Source organism: Panthera onca, chromosome X (genome assembly GCF_046562875.1).
Source record: "Panthera onca isolate mPanOnc1 chromosome X, mPanOnc1 haplotype 2, whole genome shotgun sequence".
Classification (NCBI taxonomy): domain Eukaryota; kingdom Metazoa; phylum Chordata; class Mammalia; order Carnivora; family Felidae; genus Panthera; species Panthera onca.
Window position 1 is genome coordinate 70355715 of NC_138357.1, and position 25522 is coordinate 70381236.

At 37.2% G+C, this 25522-nt stretch overlaps 1 protein-coding gene across 5 annotated transcripts in view; it reads left to right on the forward strand.

Annotated features, from left to right (window-relative positions):
* The window catches only part of PHKA1 (phosphorylase kinase regulatory subunit alpha 1), a 171045-nt gene that overhangs the window by 61866 nt on the left and 83657 nt on the right, over positions 1 to 25522 (forward strand). For all 5 annotated transcript variants that reach the window (XM_081793100.1, XM_081793101.1, XM_081793102.1 and 2 more), the window contains exon 14: positions 6781 to 6915. In XM_081793100.1, the coding sequence (XP_081649226.1) occupies positions 6781 to 6915 (135 nt within the window). The remainder of the gene's footprint in view (positions 1 to 6780; positions 6916 to 25522) is intronic.

The window sequence follows — 25522 nt, forward strand, 5'->3', positions numbered from 1 at the left end:
CATATAATTGTCTTCTCTCTTGCTGCTTTTAAAATTATTCATCACTAATTTTGCCATTTTAATTACTATGCCGCACTAATTACTCAGTGTGGACCTCCTAGGGTTGATTTTTTATGGGGATTTCTTTGCCTCCTGGATGTGGATATGTTTCCTTCTCCATATTAGGGAAATTTTCAGCTATTATTTCTTCAAATAAATTTTCTATCTCCTATTCTCTCTCTTCTTCTTCTGGGATCTCTATAATGTGAATGTTATTACCTTGATGGAGTCCCTGGGTTCCCTAAGGCTATTCTCAGTTTGCATAATATTTTTTTCCTCTCATTTTTTCAGCTTAATTATTTTCCATTACTCTGTCTTTCAGGTCAGTAATTTGTTTTTCTACTTCCTCTAGCATCCTATTTATTCCATCAAGTGTATTTTTTTTATTTTTTTTAACGTTTATTTATTTTTGAGACAGAGAGAGACAGAGCATGAACGGGGGAGGGGCAGAGAGAGAGGGAGACACAGAATCGGAAGCAGGCTCCAGGCTCTGAGCCATCAGCCCAGAGCCCGACGCGGGGCTCGAACTCACAGACCGTGAGATCGTGACCTGAGCTGAAGTCAGACACTTAACTGACTGAGCCACCCAGGCGCCCCCCATCAAGTGTATTTTTAATTTCAGTTATTGTCTTCTTCATCTTTGATTGGTTCTTTTTTTATCTCTTTGTTAAAGGTCTCCCTGATGGCTTCCACTCTTTTCTCAAGTTCAACAAGTATCTTTAAAAGACCATTACTTCAAATTCTCTATCAGGAATTCTACTTACATTTATTTTACTTAAGTCTCTTGCTGTGATTTGGTCCTTTTATTTCTTTTGTAACATATTCCTCTGTCTCCTCATTTTGTCTAAGTCTCTGTGTCTTTTCTGTGTGAGGAAAGTCACTTACTTCTGTTGTTCCTAATGATAATAGCCTTATGAAGAAGAGGTCCCATAGTGTCTTGCTGTGTGGTGTCCCATTCCCTAGGACCTGGAACTTCAGGAAGGATTTCTTATGTGGGCTGTGTATGCCCTACTCTTGAGTCCTGGCCTCTTTTTCCTTTAGTCAAGTTGTCTGCAGGGGCTCTCTTTGCCTATTGTTGTCAGTGTTTGGTCCCTAGCTGGGTGGAGCATATTTTAACAAGGTATGTACCTGTCAGCGTGCAAAATGAGACCTGACACTGGCACTGGAACTTTAGTCCCACAGAACATGTGGATTGGGAGATAAGGTGTTGGTGGGGTTTCCACCTGTGTTCTGGGGGAGGGGACCTGCAACGCCATGACTCAGGCAAGCATGACTGGGAAGGGCAGATCCACCCAAATGTGGGAATGGCAGGATTTGGTGTAAACAAGTTAAGTAGCAAGTTTCAACACTGCTGGTTCCTGCCAGTGGCCATGTATTTATGCTGAGTGGTGAGGGACAGAAATGGTACCTTCCAGCTCCTTTATTCCTGGAAGGGTCTCACTGTGATCACTCAGGGACATGCTCTGAGATGAGTAAATAACTCTCCCTCTCATTTGTCCCCAGTGTGTTTCATGCTGCTGCTCCACACTATATCCTGCTGGTTGTTTGTCGTGGTCTCTTAAAGGGCAGGGATTCCACTTCCTAATGCCCTCTGGGTTCTCCCAGAGCTGAAACTGCTAATTTTTAAAATTCCAGGCTTTAAGTCCTGATGGTTGTAGGAATTCACAAAACTCATCCCCTCTTGCTTTCAAAGCCAAGTGTTATGGGGATTTTTCCTCCCCATTTGGGCTCCTCGGTGTAATAGTCTGTTTTTTGCTCTTCTCTGTGCCACCGGCTCCCTCCCCGCTACAGATGGCCACAGTCCATTTTGCTCCCAAACTGCATCTTTGCCCTTTCTACCTTCTTCATTGTGGCCTCTTCCCTACCTTAAGTTGTGGAGTTTGTTCTGCCAGTTTTCAAATTGTTTTCTGGGTTATTTACACTGATGTGAGTGTTATCTAGTTGTATCTGTGGGATGAGACAATCTTTAGGTCCCCCTAGTCTGTCATCTTCTCAGCCTCTTCCATTCTGCATTTTCTGATCCTATACCTGGTCTACTAAATTCTACTGGAAAGAAATCACACAAATCAGCAGATGGTAGCACTGTAATTCTGAAGTCTCCAACCCAGCTAGGCCCACAGTGCCTCCTGTTAGTCCTTGTTCTTACTGTTACTCAGCATTTTCATTCTTTTCAACCACTATTCTAAACCTTCTGTTTTCAAGCCCATCCCTTGTTTTCATCCTTTTTCTTGGCCTGCTACCAAGGTTAGATATCTTAATCTAGCTAGATAATGTTAATATTATGATCACTGTCTGTTTCCCAACCCTCCACCACAATCTTAACTTATATCTTCACTTATCCTTGTCCCCTTTTCTCCAGTCGCAAAAAAAGGTGTTTCTTCTCCTCTTTAAGACCAACTCCTCCTTCTAATGCTTGATCCTATCCTCATCCCCAGCCTTCCTAGAAACCTGCTCTTTCCTCTAATCTTCAAACTCTTCCTCTCTTTTGGCTCTGTTTTTTAGTTCATTTACATACCTGTCACCCTTTAGTAATCCTGTCTTTCCTTTCTCATCCGAATTTCTGCTTCTTTATATTCCATGCATTCTGCAGTCCTTTCCAGTGTGGCTTATTACTCCTCTGAAAATGCTTTTGCTTAAGTTATTGAAAAACTTAGTAGATATTTTTCAATCCACACCATAGTAGATCTTTCTGTTTCATTTGTTGTTTATCTTTCCAGAAACTCTTAACTCACATGCCTTCTGTGATACCATCTCTTGGATCTTCTTCAACCTGGATTTTGCATTTTTCTGCCTCATTCTGGGCTTCCTCTTCTCTTTGACCCTTAATTGTTGGTATTCCTAGGACTTACATCCATAGACCTTCTTACTCAGAATATTTGTTCTGGTCTGTCAGGCTCCTATTCCAGACCTTCTCCCTTTCCCTACCTCCTCACTTCTTCCCTCTCAGAAGATGACTTCACTTCCTATATCATAGAGAAAATACAAGCCTTGAGACAAGAACTCCTCATTCCCACCCCAGGCTTTGTTATCTGCCCATTTCTTATATCTTGAACTTTCTCAAGGTTGTATTCTGGGTTCTCTTATCTTTTTCTCTAAGTATTCTCCTTGACCCATCTCATCTCTTTGTATGCTAATGACTCCTGAATCTTTATTGCTGTCCTTTAAGACAGCCCCACTTGGATGTCTCACATTCACTTCTAACTCAGCATGTCTACAGGTACATGTCTAGTGGCTCGGTCAGTTAAGAATCCAATTCTTTAAATTAGCTCAGGTCATGATCTCACAGTCATGAGGTCGAGCCCCGCATTGGGGCTGAGCATGGAGCCTGCTTGGAATTCTCTCTCTGCCCCTCCCCTGCTCATGCTCGCTCGCTCTTTCTCTTTCTCTCTCTCAAAATAAATAAATAAACTTAGAAAAACTCAACATGTCTTGGGGTGCCTGGGTGGCTCAGTCAGTTAAGCATCCAACTTCAACTCAGGTCATGATCTCACAGCTTGTGAGTTCAAGCCCCACATCATGCCATGCCAGCTCAGAGCCTGGAGCCTTCTTCGGATTCTGTGTCTCCCTGTCTCTCTCTGCCCCTCCCCCACTCACACTCTGTGTGTGTCTCTCTCTCAAAAATAAATGAACATTAAAAAATTTTTTAAAAAAAGAAAAACCCGACATGTCTAAAATTATTCAGCTGCACCCTCCTACTACTATATCACCCATGCCTGCTTTTCTCCCTATATGCCTGTGTCATTAAAGGCACACACCATTCTCAGTTCCACATATAAATTCCTGGGGAATCATTCTCAATATCTCCCCCTCTCTCACCTCCTATATTCAATCACTTAAAAAATCCTGATTTCTTTACCTTCTAAATGACTCTGAAATCCATCTAGTCCTCTTCAGTGCCGATGCCATGATCCTAATCTAGGTAATCAACATCTCTCACTTGCATTACTGCACTGGATTTTTAAGTCTTCAGTCTAGGCCCACTACAGACTATCAGCTTATTCTTTAATCATCAACATTAATATGCTTTTTAAGGTACAGATGTGGACATATTATTTTCCTGATTACAACTCTACAGTGGTTTCTGTTGCCAACCTCCTTCATATGGCTTATAAGGTCCTTTAGGATCTGGTGCCTGACCCTGTCTCCATTGTCATTTTTTACATGGCTCCTTCACACTTCATGCTCCTGCTGTAAAGAGCATTATATAATTCCCATATCTGCCTTGTTCTGTGCTGCCTTTGAGCCTTTGTTTCTGCTTTTTCTTCTGTCTGGAACAACTTCTCATATTTTTACCTTCACCTTTGCCAGATTAATTTCCATTCAGCCTTCTAGCAGAACTCAATGTCAATGTCATTTTCTCCAGGGATCGTGCCTATCTCTGTACACCTAGCATTTGGCAGTGCCTAGCACATTGGTGGCATTTTCTAAATGTTTTTATAAAATGTAAAGTAAAAAAAGAGCTCAACTGTTGGGGTTGAAACTATTCCTAGTGCCCCAGAGTGTTGCTCAGTTGCCTCTCTTTCAGTCCTCTCTACTCCTGCTACCAATTGCATTGCCCTCTGCAGGTCCCTGAAGCTTAGTAGAATGAAGTTTGGAAATCATTACCCAAGGATAAAATACAAAATCTTTAAAGTGTCACATATACCCTCCATAAAAATCTAACCTCTGTCTGCCTTTCCAGATTCTTTTTTTTTTTTTTTTTACCATCATGCAAGGTATTTTATGCTACAGCAACATTGAAGTGTATGTAGTTTCCCCCTCCCCAATACATACACATTCTTTTTTCATTTCCATGTTTTATGACCATTGTGTACCTTCTACCTAAAATGGATTTCCCAGGGGCGCCTGGGTGGCTCAGTCGGTTAAGCGGCCGACTTCGGCCCAGGTCATGATCTCGCGGTCCGTGAGTTCGAGCCCCGCGTCGGGCTCTGTGCTGACAGCTCAGAGCCTGGAGCCTGTTTCGGATTCTGTGTCTCCCTCTCTCTGACCCTCCCCCGTTCATGCTTTGTCTCTCTCTGTCTCAAAAATAAATAAACACTAAAAAAAAATTTTTTTTAAATGGATTTCCCCATTCCTATTCCTTTCTTTCTCCTGGCTAACATTCATTCTTTCAAATTCAGCTTAGATATCAACTCTTCCAGAAAGCCTTTTCTGAAACCACTCCCTACCAGTCCCAGACATTACAGGTGTTGCATTTGGGTGGCTTATAATGTTTTGTGCATATCTTTATTTACATAGCAGCTTAGTTTATAATCAGTTTATGTGTAATTCCATTACACTGTAAGCTCCTTTAAGAGAGAGACTAATTTATCCATCTCTTTATCCCTAATGCCTAGCATAGTACCTCATCCACTTAGGTGCTTAATAAATGTTTGTTAATAAATGAATGGATAACCACATGTGTTTTCCTGGACTTTCCTTAGCTGCATTATCATTCTTCCTTTGTACATTTTCCCTGGAGAATCTGTCATTTTTGTGTTTTTAGTTCTAAGTAATCAAAATTGTGTTATGTCCAGGGGACCCTATGATCGGTGTATCCTGCATTTCCTGACCCAGACCACAGTAACACAATGCCATGAGGACCCCAAGATAGAAAGATACACACAAAAGATAATGGCAAAGATAAAGAAAGTGGCACTCTGTTAACTAGGTTTTTGCCCCTGATGCTCAACATAGAAAATGCTAGTCAACTTGAATGAACCAAATGGTACCTTCATTTTCCCATTATCCAATTCAACACATCTACCAGCACTGGAGGAACAAGAAGGTGCATGTTTGCCCCTGGTGCTTAGTGTCAAACTAGCTGAGGCCCCACTTGGATTATTAGCCCTCAACCAGGTATCTGTCCTCTAGAGGGAGAGTAAACAAAAGAGTCAGGGAACTGGCCTGGCCTCTTGCTTAGTGAGTATGATAACCACTTCACAGACATAAATATAAAAGGAAGAAAAGGGAAGGGCGCCTGGGTGGCTCAGTTGGTTGAGTGTCCGACTTCAGCTCAGGTCATGAACCCGCGGTTTGTGAGTTTGAGTCCCACATCAGGCTCTGTGCTGACAGCTCAGAGCCTGGAGCCTGCTTCGGATTCTGTGTCTCCCTCTCTCTCTGTCCTTCCCCTGATCATGCTGTGTCTCTCTATGTCTCTCAAAAATAAGTAAAGTGTTAAAAAAAATTTTTGAAAAGGGAGCTGTCCAGGTTTGGCAGGCTCAGAATCTACAGAAGTGGTATCCCTGCCCCCCAACTCCCAAAAGAACCACACACAATTTTATCTATGGTACCCCAGTTCTATATTCCAAGTTTACCTTGTCTTCTACCATTCTCTAGCTATACAGTAATTCTTACTATTACCCTCGAAATCTGTCTGGTCTTAAGGGTATGGATAAGAAAGAGCCTTGGAGAAGCAACTATTACCAAAGCTATAACACACCTCACATTGGATTTTTTTTTTCCTACTTACACATGGAATCTCAGACATAAAGAGAGTGTGGCAATCTCTAGGAGCACATAGGTACTTAGCCAAAAAAGCAGAACCTAATTCTCTAGTCAAGAGATCCTTTTAGCATTTTCATTTAGGTAACAGTGTTATGTACCTAGCATGGTATGTGTTTCATAAAAGTTCCTCAATAACTATTGATTTCCTCCCATTTTCTTTCTCTTCCCTTCAGAAGAAATTATGTGGCTTGAGAGATTTTTAGGTTCCTATTAAAAAAAAAGTTTCTATTGACCTCATCTTTCTTTCTTTCTTAGTTTCCATTCTAGCTGAGACAGAAGAAATCAAGGCCATTTTGAAGGACAAGGGAATTGATGTAGAGACCATTGCTGAGGTATACCCTATCAGAGTACAACCAGCCCGTATTCTCAGCCACATTTATTCCAGCCTAGGTAAGGAAACTGGCCTTAATAATCATTATAATAATCAAAGCATTATTCAATACAGGCTGATTTCTTTCCTTTTTATTTTTTCTTGGTTTTGTAACTGCTTTATTCAACTGGATCTGAAAAGGAATTTGGAGTCTCTGGAACCTAAGTTTCTGACCCAATATATCCTGAGCAGGCTTGATAATTTTAGATGTGTTTATGAAGTCTAGTACTTAGGGCATAACTGTTAGCAAACAATATTGTATCTTCATTCCAAGTGCATGCTTAACTAACATGTTCTCCCCTTTCTTGAGACCTATATTTCTGTTTTGAATACATGCTAATTTTAGGTAAAGTAATAGCCAAGGAACTTGTTTTTAGGTCTTTTTATACTTTGTCATGTAATGAATTGGTTGACAAAATTTTAAAATTTCATTTAATCTAAAACTTATTTTAATTAGTATGCAATTTTTATTTAATTTATGAAACTTTGTGATCGACACATTAAGCAAATTACTACAAATTACAGATTTATACAATTTGTTACAGATTTTACATTAAAGAAATTACTATGCTGTTAACTGAAAAAACAAAGAAAGGATCTGCAAAAGTTTCTAAACTACCCTTTTGGAAGACTGAATAATGGCCCCCAAAGGTATCTAAGTCCTAATTCCTGGAACCTGTGAATATTACCTTATATAGCAGAAGAGATTTTGCAGGTATGATTAGTTTAAGGAGCGTGAGATGAGGAGGATTATCCTGGATTTTCCAGGTGGACCCTAAATATAATCACAAGTGTCCTTATACAAGGAAAGCAGAAGGAGTTCATAGTATAGAAGGTAGGACATGTGAAAACAGAACAAGAGATTGGAGTGATGCAGCTATGAGCCAAAGATTTTTAAGGAATGCCCACAGCCTCTATTGGTTAGAATTGAAAAGGAACAGATTCTCTCCTGGAACTTTCAGAAGAAATCGGCCCTGTTAATACCTTGATTTTGTTTTTATTCTTGTAAGACTCATGTTGGGCTTCTGACCTCCAGAACTGTAAGAGAATGAATATGTGTTGTTTTAAGCCACTAAGTTTGTGGTAATTTGTTAACAGCAGGAATGGGAAAGTAATACAGATTTTGGTACTGAGAAATGGGGTGATGCTGTAACAAATATATACAAATGCGGAAGTGGCTTTGGAATCAGGTAATGGATAGAGGCTGGAAGAATTTTGAGTCACATGGTAGAAAAGCCTATATTGCCTTAAACTGTTGGGATGCTAAAGGCATTGCTGGTAAGTGCTCAGAAAGAAATGAGGAACATGTTCTTGCAAACTGGAGGAAAAGGATCCTTGTCATATAGTCACAGCAGGAGATTGTTAGCTGAATTGTGTCCTATTATATGGAAAACACAACTACAAATTATGAACTTGGATATTTAGCTGAGGAGATTTTCTAGCAGAGTGTTGAAATCATGACCTGGCTTTTTCTGGCTGCTTATAGTAAAATGCAAGAGGAAAGAGGTAAATTGAAGGAAGAGCAGTTAAGCAAAAAGGAACTAGGACTTGATGAAATTCTCGGATTGGAAAAGATGATAAAATTAGGATATTTACTGTTAGGAAAGCATGCTCTGGAAAAAAAGGTCAAGGGTATGGCTGGACAACCTTTTGCTAGTGCTTCAGAAAGATCAAAAGATCAGTGTATTCATTTACACAGTGGGCTCTTTAAAGAGAATAGGCTTGTGACTCGTGGATTCCCTCAACCATATCAGCAGAATCTAGGACTAGAGATATTATTATACAGGAAAGATCTTGGGAGAGGACCCTCTTGGCTAATGGCATGAACCACCATGACATATATGTAATACAAAGTTTTTGAGAATGTTCTACATGCAGAAACAATGCCAAATTGGACAGAAAGGGACAGAGAGAGGACAAGATTAAAGGAGGATATTGGACTTCCCAAACTCTATAGCCAGAAAGCAGGCTGATAAAACTACTAAGCTTTAAACAAATGCTACTCTTCAAGAAAAAGGAAGTATGACTTCAAGGGAGGTGCCTTGGGCTCAGATGGCAGAGCCTAAAACCACAGAGGATTACTACCATGCCTTGAAACCTAATGGAGTTTGCCCAGTTAGATTTTAAAAGCCCCAAACAGGGCTGTTGACTCCTTCCTTCCATTTTCTCCATTTTGGAATGAGAATGTCTATAATTTGTATTCTATGCCTGTATTTTGAGAGAATATAACTTATTTTCTAGTTTCAAAGGTCCACAGGTAGGAATTTTGCTTCAGGATGTATCATACCCAGATCCTCACTCATACCTGATTTAGATGATGAGACGTGGGGCTTTATGAATAATGATATTTAGAAGGTATTTTGTACTTCAGTTGATGCTGTGATGTGTTGAGAGTTTGGGGAATGTTGGGGTGGAGTGAATGCACTTTGTAAATTGGAGGGATATGAATCTTTAGGGGCCAGAGTATGGACTGTGGAAGGCTGAAAAATGGTCCCCAAAGACATCCAGGCCCTAATCCCTGGCACCTGTGAATGTTACCGTATATAATAAAAGGGAGTTGACAATGTGATGAAACTAAAGAGATTGAAATAGGATTATTCTGGATTATCCATGTGAGCCCTAAATGTAATCATAGGTGTCCTATTTATAAGAGGGAGCCAAAGGGATATCTGCCTGTAGAAGCAGGACATGTGGGGACAGAAGCAAGAGATTGGAGTGATACGGCTGCTAGCCTTATCCTCTAGAAATTGGAAGAGGCAAGGAACAAATTCTCTAGAAGGAACCAGCCTGCTGACCTTTTAATTTTGATTTTACCTTATAATACCCATAAGGCTTATTTTGGACTTCTGACTTTAAGAGCTGTAAGAATTTAAATATGTGTTATTTTAAGCCACTACATTTGTGGTAATTTGTTATAGCACCAGTTAGAAATTAATACAATGTTAAATCAAGCCACAAAAGGGCAAATTTATAAATAAAGATTTATCCTAGATAATGGATTGCCACTTAGAGAACCAGAGCCTGGCTTTTGTATATATGTGTGTGTGTGTGTGTGTGCTTTGTGTATATATATGTGTGTGTATACTTTTCTTCTTCACCAAGAATGGTCTGTTAGTAATTATAGCCAAGCCAAATCTCATACAGCTCAAAACCAGTTTCCTTACCTTTTTACTAACACCTATTTCAGAAACTCGATTTCTATGGCAGTTATGTAGATCTCAACTGAGATGGAATCAACCAAGGAGGAAAGGACCAACAGTCAGAGGTGACTTTTCTCTATCTCTCATAGGCACTCATAATTTATGCCAACAGGGCCTTAACTCTTAGAGCTTTTAATACTGAATATGACTCTTGGAATATACAGATTTCTCCCTTCTTCCATCCTAGCTATAAAGTACAAAGTCCCTTTTCTTTTTAATTCAAGTGCAAAGTTGAAATTTTGTAAAGAAACTTTACTTTAAAAGGGGGGAAACTAAAATGTAAACATAGAAATTAACAAGTTTATTGACTATAGATCTCAGATCCTAGTTAATTTCTGAGATGTAGCCACAGCATAGCTTGACTATTACAAAATACTGAGCCCTTTACTCAACCCTATCTGAGATAAATTCCAAGTCAAGTTTCTGAAACTTCTGAGATTAATTTGGGTTGATGCTTTACAAGCTGGGATGGATATCCCACTCCTTCCCAGAACCAGACTCCTGGTTTTTATCTTTTTGGCCATTCCCTCTAGCCTCAGACTATAATGTGCTCCTAGTTTCCAGGTCCCAGTCTACTAAATATTTTGACATAAGGAAGGTATTTCTCCATGTAGCCCAAATCTTATTCCAAGATCAAGTATTAGTTGATCTTGTAGTCACTTTCTTTGACCCTCTTAGAAAGTCCTTATGGTTTGGAGTTCATGCAAGTCCTGTTGTCGCCTTTGACCTGATTCTTTCTGGCTCTCACTCAGAAGATGATAGGTTACTTCTTCACATTTATTGCTCTAAATTCAGCATAATCTTACTAGGATATAGGTAACTTCCAAGCTCTGGGCCATCATTCTTGGAATCTACCTGCATCACATCACATCTCTCCAACAAACTGAAGCAAACTCCCTGCTGGTCACTTTTTCAAAGCCTATACTTTGCTTGGGGCCTCTTACTAAGCTGTTATTTCCTAGTCACAGGAAATGCAGACTGATGGATCTTGAGTTTAATGAGTGATTAACCATTACAGGGACTCAAGTTAACAAGTTGCATTAATTTTCCAAATATGTTTTTGTGTTTGCTTCATTCATTCTTTCATAAGAATCTTGCTCACTTATGTACCAGGCACTGGGCTAGATGCTATAGGCAACACAGACACTTACCCAGTGAATTATAGTGCAGCCTTATAAATGTTATAGTAGTGGTGTTATGTACAAAGCACAGGAGAAAGAGGATAGATTTGTCTGGGAAAGTCAGGAAAGGCATGATACAATAACTTATCAAATGAGTGACTCTTCAAATTTTTAACATTGTAACAATTTCACAATTCCAAAATTGCTTGAAGCATACATCAAGTGAGAACTGTACTACCACCAAAAAAAAAAGAGAGATTTCTTTACCAGGCGTAATCATGTATATATGTTAACTAAATGGGAATGTCTGCCTCACCTCAAACACTGTACTTCATGTATTTCAGTTCTATAATATCTTTTTTTAAATTTTTTTAAAGTATGAGGTTAATCAACTTTAGGAACATAAGAACTTCATGAATATTAAACTTAATTCTTTATATAGTTCTAACTCTTTCCTAATCTGTTAGTGTGCATAGATACATTTATAGTTATATTTAATGTGTGCATATTAACTTGTTTTTTTCACTTATTATTTCTTGTAAGTTTGTTTACATATTGAAAGAACTATGTATTACTCCATCAAATTAAAGTAATTATTGCCTTTTTATTAGGTACTTGAATTGTTTCCCAAGTTTTTATCCTTCTGTGAATGCCTTTGTATAGGCTTTCATACATATACTCCTGCTTCTTTGGAGCATATTCTCAGAAAAAGGGATTCTGGATAAAAGAGTATGGACAACCTTGTGGCTCTTGTTTTGTGTTGCCAGAGTATTCTTTACAAAGACAAACCAATTTTTAGTGACATCAATAAATACAAAATATACCTTTTTATTTTTACTACCCCACTAACATTGAATTTTTATCATTTTTTGTTAGATTAATAGTTTATCACACATGCTATTTTAATTGCCTTTCTTTAATTCCCAGTGAGGATATGCACTTTTTTCAATTTTGCTTTACTTTTTTTTTTTGAAATTGTGTCTCCTATTGCTTGTATATCTAGCAGGATCTGTACATTTTCATATATATTTATCAGTTCTTTTAAGTATGCTTTATGGTAGGCTTTTATCAATGAAGTTTGTAATGTACATATATATTTTGTTTTGTAACTTTCTTTTAGATAATTATTTTCTTGCCTTTGTGCAAATTTTTGAACATCAAATGCATCCATTTTAGCATATATATATATATATATATATATATATATATATATATGTTTCATTTCTTCAGGAATTGTAAATTTATCTCCTAGTTTGATTTGAATAGATGTACTATTCTCATTCTTCAATTTTCATAAGTAGTAAGCTATGATTACAAATTGATATGTACATACTGGATGCAGGGAACTGAAAAGTAGAGCAAAGCACAAAGGAAAAAGATAAAAGTCACCTATAATTCTATCACTCATAGGAAGCTATTGTTTTTGTTTTGGAGTATTTGCTTCCAATCATTTTTTATAAAATATATACATATATACACACTTGTTTTTAGAAAAATGGTGTCCAAAAGAATAGTCTTTGCAATTTGTACTTTGCAATTTGTACAATTTTTTTAATGTTTATTTATGTATTTTGAGAGAGGGAGAGAGAGTGAGCAGGGAAGGGGCAGAGAGAGAGAGGGAGAGAGAGAATCCCAAAGAGGCTCCACACTGTCAGCACAGAGCTCAATGAGGGACTTGATCTCACGAACCAACCTGACCCAAAATCAAGAGTCGGTTGCTTAACTGACTGAGCCATCTAGGTGCCCCACAATTTGTTCTTTGCAATATAATAATGTATAATGAACCCTATTATATTTTCTTAAATAACCTCCTACAACACTATTTTAATATCTGTGTTAGCATAATTTCAGGTTTTTAGACATATAGGTAATAAATTGTTTTGATAAATTAAGTTGCCTTTTTTTCTATTTATTTTGTAAATTATTTATTGATATTCTTTTACCATTTTACTACTGGAAAATTGCCAGTTTCTTATTAGTTTAGACAATATTTTTTATATGAGAGATGCTAACACTTTGTCTTCCACATGTTATTGGAATGTTTTGCTATTTTATTATTTGCCTTTTAATTTTGTATTTGATTTTGACATACAAAATTTTTATATTTCTTCATAGTAAAATTGTTTCCTTTTTGGGTTCTTTGCTGTTATCCTTAGAAAGATAAACTCATTGCTAGGTCAGATACATTTTCACTGTATTTTATTTCTTTTTAGTCACAATTTTACATTTGACACTTAGTCTAGAATTTTAATTTTCATTTATCTTATGATGTAAGAATCATAACTTGTTTGCTAAATAGCCAGTCATTCCAGCACTATTGACTGAATAGTTCATATAAACACTGTTTTGAAATGTCACCTGGATCATTTACTGTACATACATAGATTAATTAACATGTGTGTGTGTGTGCACATGCACATACATGTGCATGTGTGTATGTTTATGGCCTTACTTTTTGGCGCTGTTGGTCACAGTTTCTTCTTTCTTAGCACTACACTTTTTAAGTTATCAAGCTTCAGACTCTTTAATAATTGGGAAAATGTAAGATAAAACAGCAATGAAATAGAAACTTTTGCCCATCCATTTTACAAAAGTTAAGATTGATAATATCCAGTGCTGGTGAATATGTGGAGAAACGGATACTCTCAGCACTCCTGGTAGTAGTGTAAATCAGAGGCAATTTGGCATTACCCATAAAAAAATGTTAATGCACATATTTTTGACTAACAACCTTACTTATAGGAATCGATCCTATATAATACTCATACAAGTGCACAAAGATATATATATACAAAGCTGTTCATTACAACATAATTGGTAATGGCAAAACTACAGTTAGGAGCAACCTAATACGTATGAATAAGAATGGTTGAATTATGATATGTTGTGCCACAATTAAAAAGAATAAAGTAGACTTTGTGATTCCAGCTGTGAAATTGCTTATATTGGACTAATCTTCATACTAAGAACAACTACAATGGCTATATTTTAAAAATAAAGGTGAGGAATGCCTGGGTGGCTCAGTTGGTTAAGTGTCCGACTCTTGGTTTCAGCTCAGGTCATGATTTCATGGTTCATGAGATCAAGCCCCATATTGGGCTCTGTGCTGACAGTGCAGAGCCTGCTTCAGATTCTCTCCTCCCTCTCTCTGTCCCTCGCCTGATCATGCACACACTTTCTCTTTCAAAATAAATAAACATTTTAAAAGTAAATAAAAATAAAGGTGAATGAGGGCATTAGAAAATAATTAAGACAGCCATAACTTGAGCAGCCAAAAACCTGAAAAGAAGAGAACCTCAGAAAACTAAGCACTACTCTCTGTGCAGTTTCCCTTTGAGACATTTGCTGAGTTTTAAGTTGTGCTCGCATGGAATGAGAGGCCAAGAAACCAAGTATAAAGTCTCGCTGCTAGGAAAACAAAAAATTTATTTCAGGACCTTTCTTTGTGGAAGAGACTGTGATAAACACTTCAGGCTTTCAGTTACATCCCTGAAGGATAAGCTACACCCTAAAAGTAAAGGCAAATCACTAACAGACCTATTCTTGGAAAGCCTAAAACACAAAACCTAAAATACAATCTTCTCAATCCCCGATTGGACTCAGGTTGCCTGCTTGTAGTGTAACTGCCTTCCAAAATAAACTAAACCACTTCTGGAAGAAGATAATATCCAGAGCCACTACGATTCTTTGTACAATGTGTTCAGCACTGAAAATATGTAATATATGCTAGGAAACCAAGTAAACAGAAGGAAAAATAAAAAATACAATTAAAATAGATACACAGACTTCTTTTTAATGTAGTATTAAAACTTCTAGTCAGGGGTGCCTGAGTGGCTCAGTTGGTTAAGCATTCGACTCTTGACTTCAGCTCAGGTCATGATATTGTGGTTTGTGAGTTTGAGCCACACATTGTGCTCTGCATAGACAGCGCAGAGCCTGCTTGGGATTCTGTCTCCCTCTCTCTCTGCCCCTCCCCTATTTGCTCTCTATCTCTCTCAAAATAAAATAAACTTAAAAAAAAGTATACTTCGAAAGTTCTAGCCAGAGCAAGTAGGCAAGAAAAAGAAATAAAAGGCATCCAACTCAGAAAGGAGTAAGTAAAAATGTTTGCAGGTTATATGTTTACATGTAGAAAATCCTAAAGATTCTAGTTTTTAAAAAGTTAGAATTAATACAGCAAAATTGCATGATACAGAATCAACATGCAAAAACCAGTTGCATTTTTATACATTGACAATAAACAATACAAAAGGAAAATTAAGAGAAAAATTCCATTTACAATTGCATCAAAAAAATAAAATATTTTGGAATAAATGTAACCAGGGAGGTGAAAGATTTGTACACTGAGAATGATCAAATGTTGATGAAAGAAATTAAAGAAGACACAAATAAATGGAAAGATGGCCATGTTCATGGATTAGAACATGTCAATACTATCCAAAATGATTGACAGATTCAATGCAATTCCTATCCAAAACCTAATTATATTTTTAGCAAAAAATATTTGCTATATATATTTGCTAAATATATTTTTAGAAAAATTCATCCTGAAATTTATATGGAATCTCAAGGAACCCTAATACATTCCTGAAAAAGAAAAACAAAGCTGGAAAACTTAATATTAACTGATTTTATAACTTACTACAAAGTGACTAATAAAATGAGTGCACTACTGGAATAAGGACAGATCTGTAGAAAAAAGAACTAGAATAAAAATCCCAAAAAGAAAGCCTTGCAGATGCAGTCAAATGATTTTTGACAAAGATGCCAAGTCCATTCAATGGTGAAAGGGTAGTCCTCAAGAAACCATGCTGGGGAAACTGGATACCCATGTGCAAAAGAATGAAGTTGGACCCTTACTTTACACCACATACAAAGATTAACTCAAAAATGGATCAAAGACCTAAACCTAAAATTATACAACTCTTAGAAGAGAATAGAGGAGAAAAGCCTCATAACATTGGATTTGGCAATCATTTCTTGGATATAACACAAAAAGCACAGACAACTAAAGAAAAATTAGATAAATTTGACTTCATTAAAATTAAAAAAAAATTATTTGTATCAAAGGCTGCCATCAACAGTGAAAGGCAACATGTAGAATGAGAGGAAATATTTTCAAATCTTATATCTGATAAAGGATTAATATCCAAACTACATTGAGAACTACAACTCAATAACAATCAAACAATCCCCCACCAGCCATCTATTGATTCATTGCAATCCCTATAAAAATTCCAATAGCAGGGCACCTGGGTGGCTCAGTCGGTTAAGCATCCGACTTCAGCTCAGGTCATGATCTCACAGTTAGTGGGTTTGGGCCCCGTGTCAGGCTCTGTGCTCGCACCTCAGAGCCTGGAGCCTGCTTGGGATTTATCTCCCTCTCTCTCTACCTCTCTCCTGCTCATGCTCTGTCTCTCTCTCTCAAAAATAAATAAATGTTAATATTTTTTTAAATTCCAATAGCGTTTTTCACAGAAATAGAAAATATAATCCTAAAATTCACATGGAACCGAAAGACCCAAATAGCCAAAGCAATCCTGAGAAAGAACAAAGCTAGAAGAATCACACTTCCTGATTTCAAACAATATTACAAAGCTATAGTAATCTAAACAGTATAGCACTGCACAAAAATAAACACATAAGCAAATAGAACAGAATCAAGAGCCCAGGAATAAATCCATGCATATATGGTCAACTAATATGTGGCAAGGGAGTTAAGAATACTCAATAAGGAAAGGATAGCCTCTAAGAAATGTCACTGGGAAAACTGGATATCCACATGCAAAATATTGAAATTAGACCCCCATCTTACACCCTCACAAAAATTAACTCTTAATGGATTAAGAACTTAAATGTAAGACCTGAAACTGTAACTCTTGTAGAAGAAAACAAGGAAAAATCTACTTGACATCAGTGTTGGACAAGATTTCTTGGATGTCACACAAAAAGCACAAGCAACAAGAGCAAAAAATCAACAAGTGAGACTACATCAAACTAAAAAGAACTAAAAAGCCTCTGCACAGAAAAAGAAACAATCAAAAAATGAGAAGGCAATATATGGAATGGGAGAAAATATTTCCAAAGCATATATGTGATATGGGATTAATATCCAAAATACATAAGGAAAAAAAACCCCAAAATGTATAAGGAGCTCTTACAGCTCAATAGCAAAAAAGCAAACAATCAGTTTAAAAGTGGGGAGAGGAATTGAATAGACATTGTTCCAAGGAAGACATCCAAATGGCCAGGGGGCACATGAAAAGATGTTCAGCATCATTATTCAACAGTGAAATGCAAATCAAAACCAGAATGAGATGTTACCTCACACCTGTTAGAATGGCTGTTATGAAAAAGAAAGAGAGAACAAATGCTGGCAAGGATGTGGAAGAAACAGAACCCTTGTACACTGTTGGTGGGAATGTAAATTGATATAGCCACTTTGGAAAACAGTATGGATGTTCCTCAAAAAAATAATGATAGAGTTACCATATGATCCAGCAGCCCTACACCTGGGTATATATACAAAGGAAATGAAATCACTGTCTCAAAGAGATATCTGCACTCACATGTTGATTGTAGCATTAGTCACAATGGTCAAGACATGGAAGCAATCTAAATGTCCATTAGCAGATGAATGGATAAAGAAAATGTCATATATATACCAAACTCCTAGAAACAGGGTAAAATGAGTACCAGGGGATGAAGAGTGGAGGAAATGGGGAAATGTTGGTCAGAAAGTACTAACTTTCAATTATAAAATAAGTAAGCTTTGGGATCTAATGTACCTTATGGTGACCATAGTTAACAATACCATACTGTATACTTGAAAGTTACTCTGAGAGTAGAGCTTAAGGTTCTCACAAAAACAATAACAGAATGGCAGTTATGTGAAGTGAAGGACTGTTCAGTAACCTTATTGTAGATGTTTAACAACACCTATGTGTATCAAACCATTACATTGTACACCTTAAACTTACACAGTGTTTTATGTCAATTATATCAATAAAGCTGGGGGAATTTTATTTAAAAACCCAAACCCAATTAAAAAGGGCAAGGGACTTGAATACTTATTGCTCCAAAGAAGATATACAAATGGTCAGTCAGCACATTAAAACAGCCTCAACGGAGCACCTGGGTGGCTCAGTCAGTTAAGCTTCCAACTTTGGCTCAGGTCATGATCTCGCAGCTTGTGAGTTTGAGTACCGCATTGGACTCTGTGCTGACAGCTCAGCCTGGAGCCTGCTTCGGATTCTCTGTCTCCCTTTCTCTCTGCCCCTCCCCCACTAGTGCTTTGTTTCTCTCAAAAATAAACACACACACACACACACACACACACACACACGCACATACATACATAGAGCCTCAACAACACTAATCGTTAGGGCAATGCAAGTCAAAACCCCAATGAAATATCACTTCACACTCATTAGTATGGCTGTTATAAAATGAATGAATCCATCCATCCATCAAGAAAATAACAAGTGTTGGTGAGGGTGTGGAGAAATTTGAACCCTTATGCTCTGTTGGTGGGAATATAAAATAGTGTAGCTGTTATGGAAAACAGTATGACAGTTCCTTATAAAATTAAATATAGAATTGATCCAGCAATTCCACTTGTGTATATATACCAAAAAGAAGGGAAAACAGGAACTGAAATAGATTATTCACCAGTATTCAAAATAGCATAAGTCACAATATCCAAGAAGTGAAAATAACCCACATGTCAATTTACTGAATGAATAGACAAAATTACATATATATGATATACATGCCACATATATATTATTATAATTTTACATATAATATATTAATATTTAATTTATAAATTTGTGTATATTTGTATGTATAAATGGAATATTATTCAGCTTTAAAAAGGATGGAAATTCTGAAATGCAAAAACAGGGATGAACCTTGAAGACATTATGCTAAGTGAAACAAGCCAGATGCAAAAGGATAAATATTGTATGATTACACGTGTATGAAGTCCTTAGAGCAGTCAAATTTATGGAAACAGAATATACAATGGTGGTTGCCATTAAAGGATTAAAGGTTAGTTGCCAGAAGGAGAGGGTAATGGGTAGTTATTGTTTCATAGGTATGAAGTTTCTGTTTGGGATAATGAAAAGTTCTGGAGCTGGGTGATAGTGATGGTTGCAGAATAGTGTGAATGTAATTAATGCCAGTGAACTGTGTATTTTAAATGGTACATTTTATGTTGTATATGTTATAGTACAATAAAAAAACAAAAATTTTAAATATTTTAAAAAAATACATAATTCACATTTCTGGAGTGGTCAGCCAAAACTTGTATAAACTATGATGTATGTTCAGAAATAGACTTAGAAGATGAATTTCACTATGAAAAAATTGAAGTTTAAAAAAGGATCAAATAGAATTCAAAAAATAAGAATACAATAATTGAAATTGGGAATGCAATAGATGGTATCAGCACCATATGAGAAATAGCAGAAGAGAGAATTGATGAACTGAAAAATAAATTAGTAGAAAATATTCAGATTAAAGCACAAAAGAGAGAGAAAACAATGGAAAATTGAAAGAGCATTAAGGGACAGATATAGTGGAATTTCTGGAGTCCAAGAACAAGAGGAAAGAATGGAACAGAAAGTGTATTTGAAAAAATAATGACAAAAAGTTTTTCAAAACTGACCAAAAGTATCAATTCACATATTCAAAAAGGCTAAAAATCTGTTAGCAAGATAAATACAAAGAAAAACAACTTACACATTTAATAATCAAACTTCTGGAAACCAAGACAAAGAGAAAATCTTAAAAATATCCAGAGTTAAGAAAAGATACATTGCTTTCAAATGAACAATGATCAAACTTCCAGCTTACTTCTCAACAAACTAATGAAATCCACAAGACAATGAATGACACCTGTAAATTACTGGGAGAAAATAACTGTCAGACTAGAAATTTATATCCAGTGAAAATATCCTTCAGAAATAAAAGTGATATAAAGGCATGTTCGGATAAGTAAAAACAGAATGTATCACTAGCGGACTCATACTAAAAGAAATACCAAAGGGAGTTCTTTAGGCAGGAAAAAAAAAAATGACCCCAGGCAGAAGCATAGGGATGCAGGAAGGAATAAAGAGAAAAATAAAGTGTCAATAAAAACACTATTGACTGTTTAAGGAAACACTAATAACAATGCTTTGTGGATAAAATAACAAAAGTAGAAGTGAAATAAATGACCAAAATGCCTGCAAAAAAAGGCAGGCAGAATGTGAATGGAGTTAAAATGTTGTAAAATCTTGCATTATTCAGAAAGTAGTAAAAGTACAAATTTAAGGTACACTCTAACCAGTCAAGGATGCATGTTTTAATCTCTCAAGCAGGGTTCCATGACAGAATTAAACTACAGAAAATTTTTTTTAAGTTCCCCCAAGGGTTGCACATACTAGTTCTATTTTAAATGTAAAGAAAGTAAGTTAATATTTATAATGGATGTCTAAGAAATTAGGACATAATACTCTGGTGGGATCTAGTTGAGAAGAGCTGCTCTGGAGTAACCATTAAAGGAGTAATGAAAGAATGTTTAATAAGATGATGGAGGTGAAATGATATAATAAAATTATTGATTAATCCAAAAGAAGGTAAGTGAGGAAAAGAAAGGAATAAACACAGCAAATGCAAATCCTGTAGCAATTTGTAAGATTTAGGTTGGGTAGGAAGATGACAGCATTGGAGAACCCTAAGCTCACCTCGCCAAAGATACAATTAGATAACACTCATATCAGCATAAATAACCCAGAAAATTATCTGAAGACTGGCAGAACAGACTCCACATCTAAAGGTAGAGAAGAGGCCACATTGCAGAAGGTATGAAGGGGGAAGACACAGTTTGGGCAAAGATCACCATGGCCATCTAGAGTGGGGAGAGAGCTAGTGGCATGGAGAAGGGCAAAAAACAGACCTTCATACTGGGGAGCACACAGAAAGGACAAATCCCCATAACATTTGCCTTTGAAATGAGAGGGGCCAGAATTTCGTGAGTTTTTAAAACCAGTGGAACTTAAAGCCTAGAATTTTAAAAACTGGCAAATTTGGCTTAGTGACAGCCCCGAAGACATTAGGAAGCTGAGTCCCCACCCTTAAAGATATAGCACTACAAGCAGACTATGCTGATATAGCATAGAACCAGCAGTTTGAAAAACACCAGAGACAGACAGGATGGAGAATGATTTGCTCATCTCAGACTGTGGCCTGCAGAGACAGAGGTCATGGGGAGACCCCTCCAGGAGCACAGGAGCTGCCAGGTGCCATTTCCCTCCCCTACCCCCCCAGCATAAACAATGGCCACTTGTGGGAACTAGCACAGCACCAACACTTATTGCCTCACTTGTTTGCACCAAGCCCCCCCCCCCGCCCCCAGTGCTTTGGTGAATCCACCTTCCAGTCATGCTGGCCTTGGTCCGCATAATTCAGGCCCTCTTGCTCAGAAGACCAACACAAACATTCCTAGAAGCACATAACATACCAAAAATGAAACAGGAAGGAATAGAAAATTTGAACAGACCAATTACCAACAATAAAATTGAATCCTCAATCAAAAAATAAAAGTCCAGGATCAGAGGGCTTCACAAACAAATTCTACCAAACATTTAAAGAAGAGTTAATACATGTTCTTCTCAAATTGTTCCCAAAATATGGAAAGGGAAGGAAAACTTCCAAATTCATTCCATGAGGCCAGTGTCATCCTGATACCAACACCAGATTAAGACACCACAAAAAAGAGAACTACAAGCCAATAACTCTCATAAATGTACATGCAAAAACCTCAACAAAATATTAGCAGCTGAATCCAACAATACATTAAAAAATCATACAGAATGATCAAGTGGGATTTATTCCCAAAATGCAAGAGTGATTTAATATTCACAAAACAATAACATGATAGGTCACATCAATAAGAGAAAGGATAAAAATCATGACTATTTCAATAGATAGGGAAAATACATTTGACGAAGTACAACATCCATTCATGACACACACAAAAAAAAAAAAACCCTGCAAATTAGACTTAGAGGGAATATACCTTAACATAACAAAGGCCTTAAATGAAAAACTCACAGGCAATATCATATTCAATGGGGGAAAATTGAGAGCATTTCCCCTAGGGTTAGGAACAAGACAAGAAAATACACTCTTACCAGTTTATTCAACATAGTACTAGAAGTCCTAGCCATACCAATCAGACAACAAAAAGAAATAAAAGGCATCCCAGTAGGTAAGGAAGAAGTAAAACTCTCAATATTTGCAGATGTCATGATACTGTGTATAGAAAACCCTAAAGACTCCACCAAAACCCTACTAGAACTCATAAATGAATTCTTTAAAGATGGAGGATACAAAAATCAATGTACAGGAATCTGTTCATTTCTATACACTAATAATGAAGCAGAAGAAAGTAAAAGAAGCAATCCCATTTGAAATTGCACCAAAACCAATAAAATATCTGTCTAAACTTAACCAAAGAGGTGAAAGACCTATACTCTGAAAACTATAATATGATGAAATAAATTCAAGACAACACAAATAAATGGAAATATATTCCATGTTCATGGGTTGTTAAAATGTTCATACTACCCAAAGAAATCTATAAATTTAATGCAGTCTTTATCAAAATACCAACAGAATTTTTCACAGAACTGGAACAAGCAATGGTAAAATTTGTGTGGAACCACAAAAGACCTCGAATACCAAAATAATCCTGAAAAAGAAAAACAAAACTGGAGGTATCACAATTCCAGACTTAAAGATATATTACAAAGTGGTAGTAATTAAAACAGTATGGTACTGGCATAAAAAAAAATAGACTCATGGATCAATAGAAAAGAATAGAAAACTCAGAAATAAACCCACAATTATATGGTCAATTAATATTTGACAAAGAAGAGATGAATGTACAATGGGGAAAAGTCTGTTCAACAAATGGTGTTGGGAAAACTGGACAACTACATGCAAAAGAATGAAACTGGACCATGTACTTACACCATACACGAAAATAAACTTAAAATGGATTAGAGACATAAATCTGAGACCTCAAACCACAAAACTCCTAGAAGAGAGTACAGGCAGTAATTTCTTTAACATCAACCATAGCAATATTTTTCTAGATATGTCTTCAGCTATAAAAAAGATGAAATCTTCCCATTTGTGACATGGATGGAGCTAGAGTATAATGCTAAACAAAACCAGTCAGAGAAAGACAAATATGACTTCACTCATTTGGAATTTAAGAAACAAAACAAATTAACAAGAAGAAAACAAGAGAGAGACAAACCAAGAAACAGACTCTACTATAGAGAACACACGGATGGTTACTATAGTGGAGGTCGGTGGGATGATGGGTGAAATAGGGGACGAGGATTATAGTGTACACTTATGAAAAAAAAGACAAAAAAGCAGTCTCCTGAGAAAAGGAAAATAAAAGCAAACATAAACTCTTGGGACTACATCAAAATAACAAGCTTCTACACAGCAAAGTAAACAATCAACAAAACTAAAAAAGCAACCAATGGAATGGGAGAAGATATTTGCAAATGACATAACTGATAAAGGGTTAGTATCCAAAATATATAAAGATAAAATTCAACATCCCAACAACAAATATTTGAATTAAAAATGGCAGAAAACATGAGTAGACATTTTTCCAAAGAAGACTTATGCATAGCCAATAGGCACATGGAAAGATGTTCATCATCACTTCCCATCAGGGAAATGCAAATCAAAACTACAGTGAGACATCACCTCACACCTGTCAGAATGGCTAAAATCAACAACAGAAGAAACAAGTGTTGGTGAGGATATGGAGAAAAGGGATTCCTCATGCACTGTTGGTGGGAATGTAAACAGTGCAACCACCAGTGGAAGGTACTATGGAAGTTCCTCAAAAAGTTAAAAATAGAACTACACTATGATCCAGTAATCACACTACTAAGTATATACCCAAAAACTAGGAAAACACTAATTCAAAGCAGTGCATGCACCCTTATGTTTATAGCAGCAGTATTTACAATAGCCAAATTATGGAAGCAGCCACATGTCCATTGATAGATGAATAGATAGAAAAGAAGATGGCAGTTGAGTAGGAAGACTCCAGGCTCGCCTTGTCCCACTAATACAACTAGATCACTATCAAATCATCCTACATACCCCCAAAAATCAACCTGAAGACTGACAGAACAAACTCCACAACTAAAAGAAAAGAGGCCACACTGAAGAAGGTAGGAAGTGAGGAGACATGGTTTAGGAGAAAAACAGATCCTGCCTGCTTTGGAGGGGAGGGAGTCACAGTCATGGATAAGGGCAAGGAAGAGAGCACACAGGAGAATGCAAAAGGAGAATGTTTCCCTGTAGCCATTGTCTTGGAAAGCAAAGGGACTGAATTATGTGAGTCCTTAGAACCAGCAGGGCTTAAAGCCCAAAGTTTTAAAGGTCTGCAGTCTTGGCTGGGATAGACACCACAGAGCACTACACTGCTCCTGGAGAAAAGACAGGCAAACAACCCAGGGGCATAAGCATAGAAACAGAGATCTGGAGATCGCCTGGGGCACACAGTGAGGAGATTCTTTTCTTTTCTCATGTGTCCCTGAAAGGCAGCTTTTGTGGAGACATCTCTCCAGGAACAAAGGATCTGGCTGGTTCCATTTCCCTCCTCTGCTCCTCAGCATAAACACAGAGCCACCTGCTGGAAGCAGTCCAGTGCAGACACCAGATGCCTTACTTGCTTACACTAAGCCCTGTCCCCTTGCACTACAGTGGAATTGCCTTCTCAGCCATGCTTGCCTCTGTCCTAGCAGTCTTGGCCCCAACCCCAGAATACCAGCACAAAACCCTGCCCATACCACATGTCCTGACCAGAGAGTTTTGCAGGGCCTCAGTTTTCATGGAAGTGGTATCAGGTCTCATTTCACAAGCAGACAAGAGTATATCTAGTTAAAACTCACCACATTCAGTCCAGGGAGCAAACACTGTCCACAGCAGGCAAGGAGAGCCTCTGCAGATGACAGGCCTGAATGATAGAGTAGCCAAAACAGCAACAGAGCACACCCAACACATTAGAGGAACTCCCTGAAGTGCCAGTCCCTGGGCACTACAGGACCTCTTCTTCATAAGACCATTACTTCCATGAGCAGGAGACATAACTCACTCTTCTAACATAGAGACTTAGCCAAAATGCAAAAATGGAGGAATTTATCCCAAATGAAAGAAATACATGAGGCCGCAGTCAGAGATCTAAGCAAAAACAGACAAAAGTATCATACCTGTTAGAG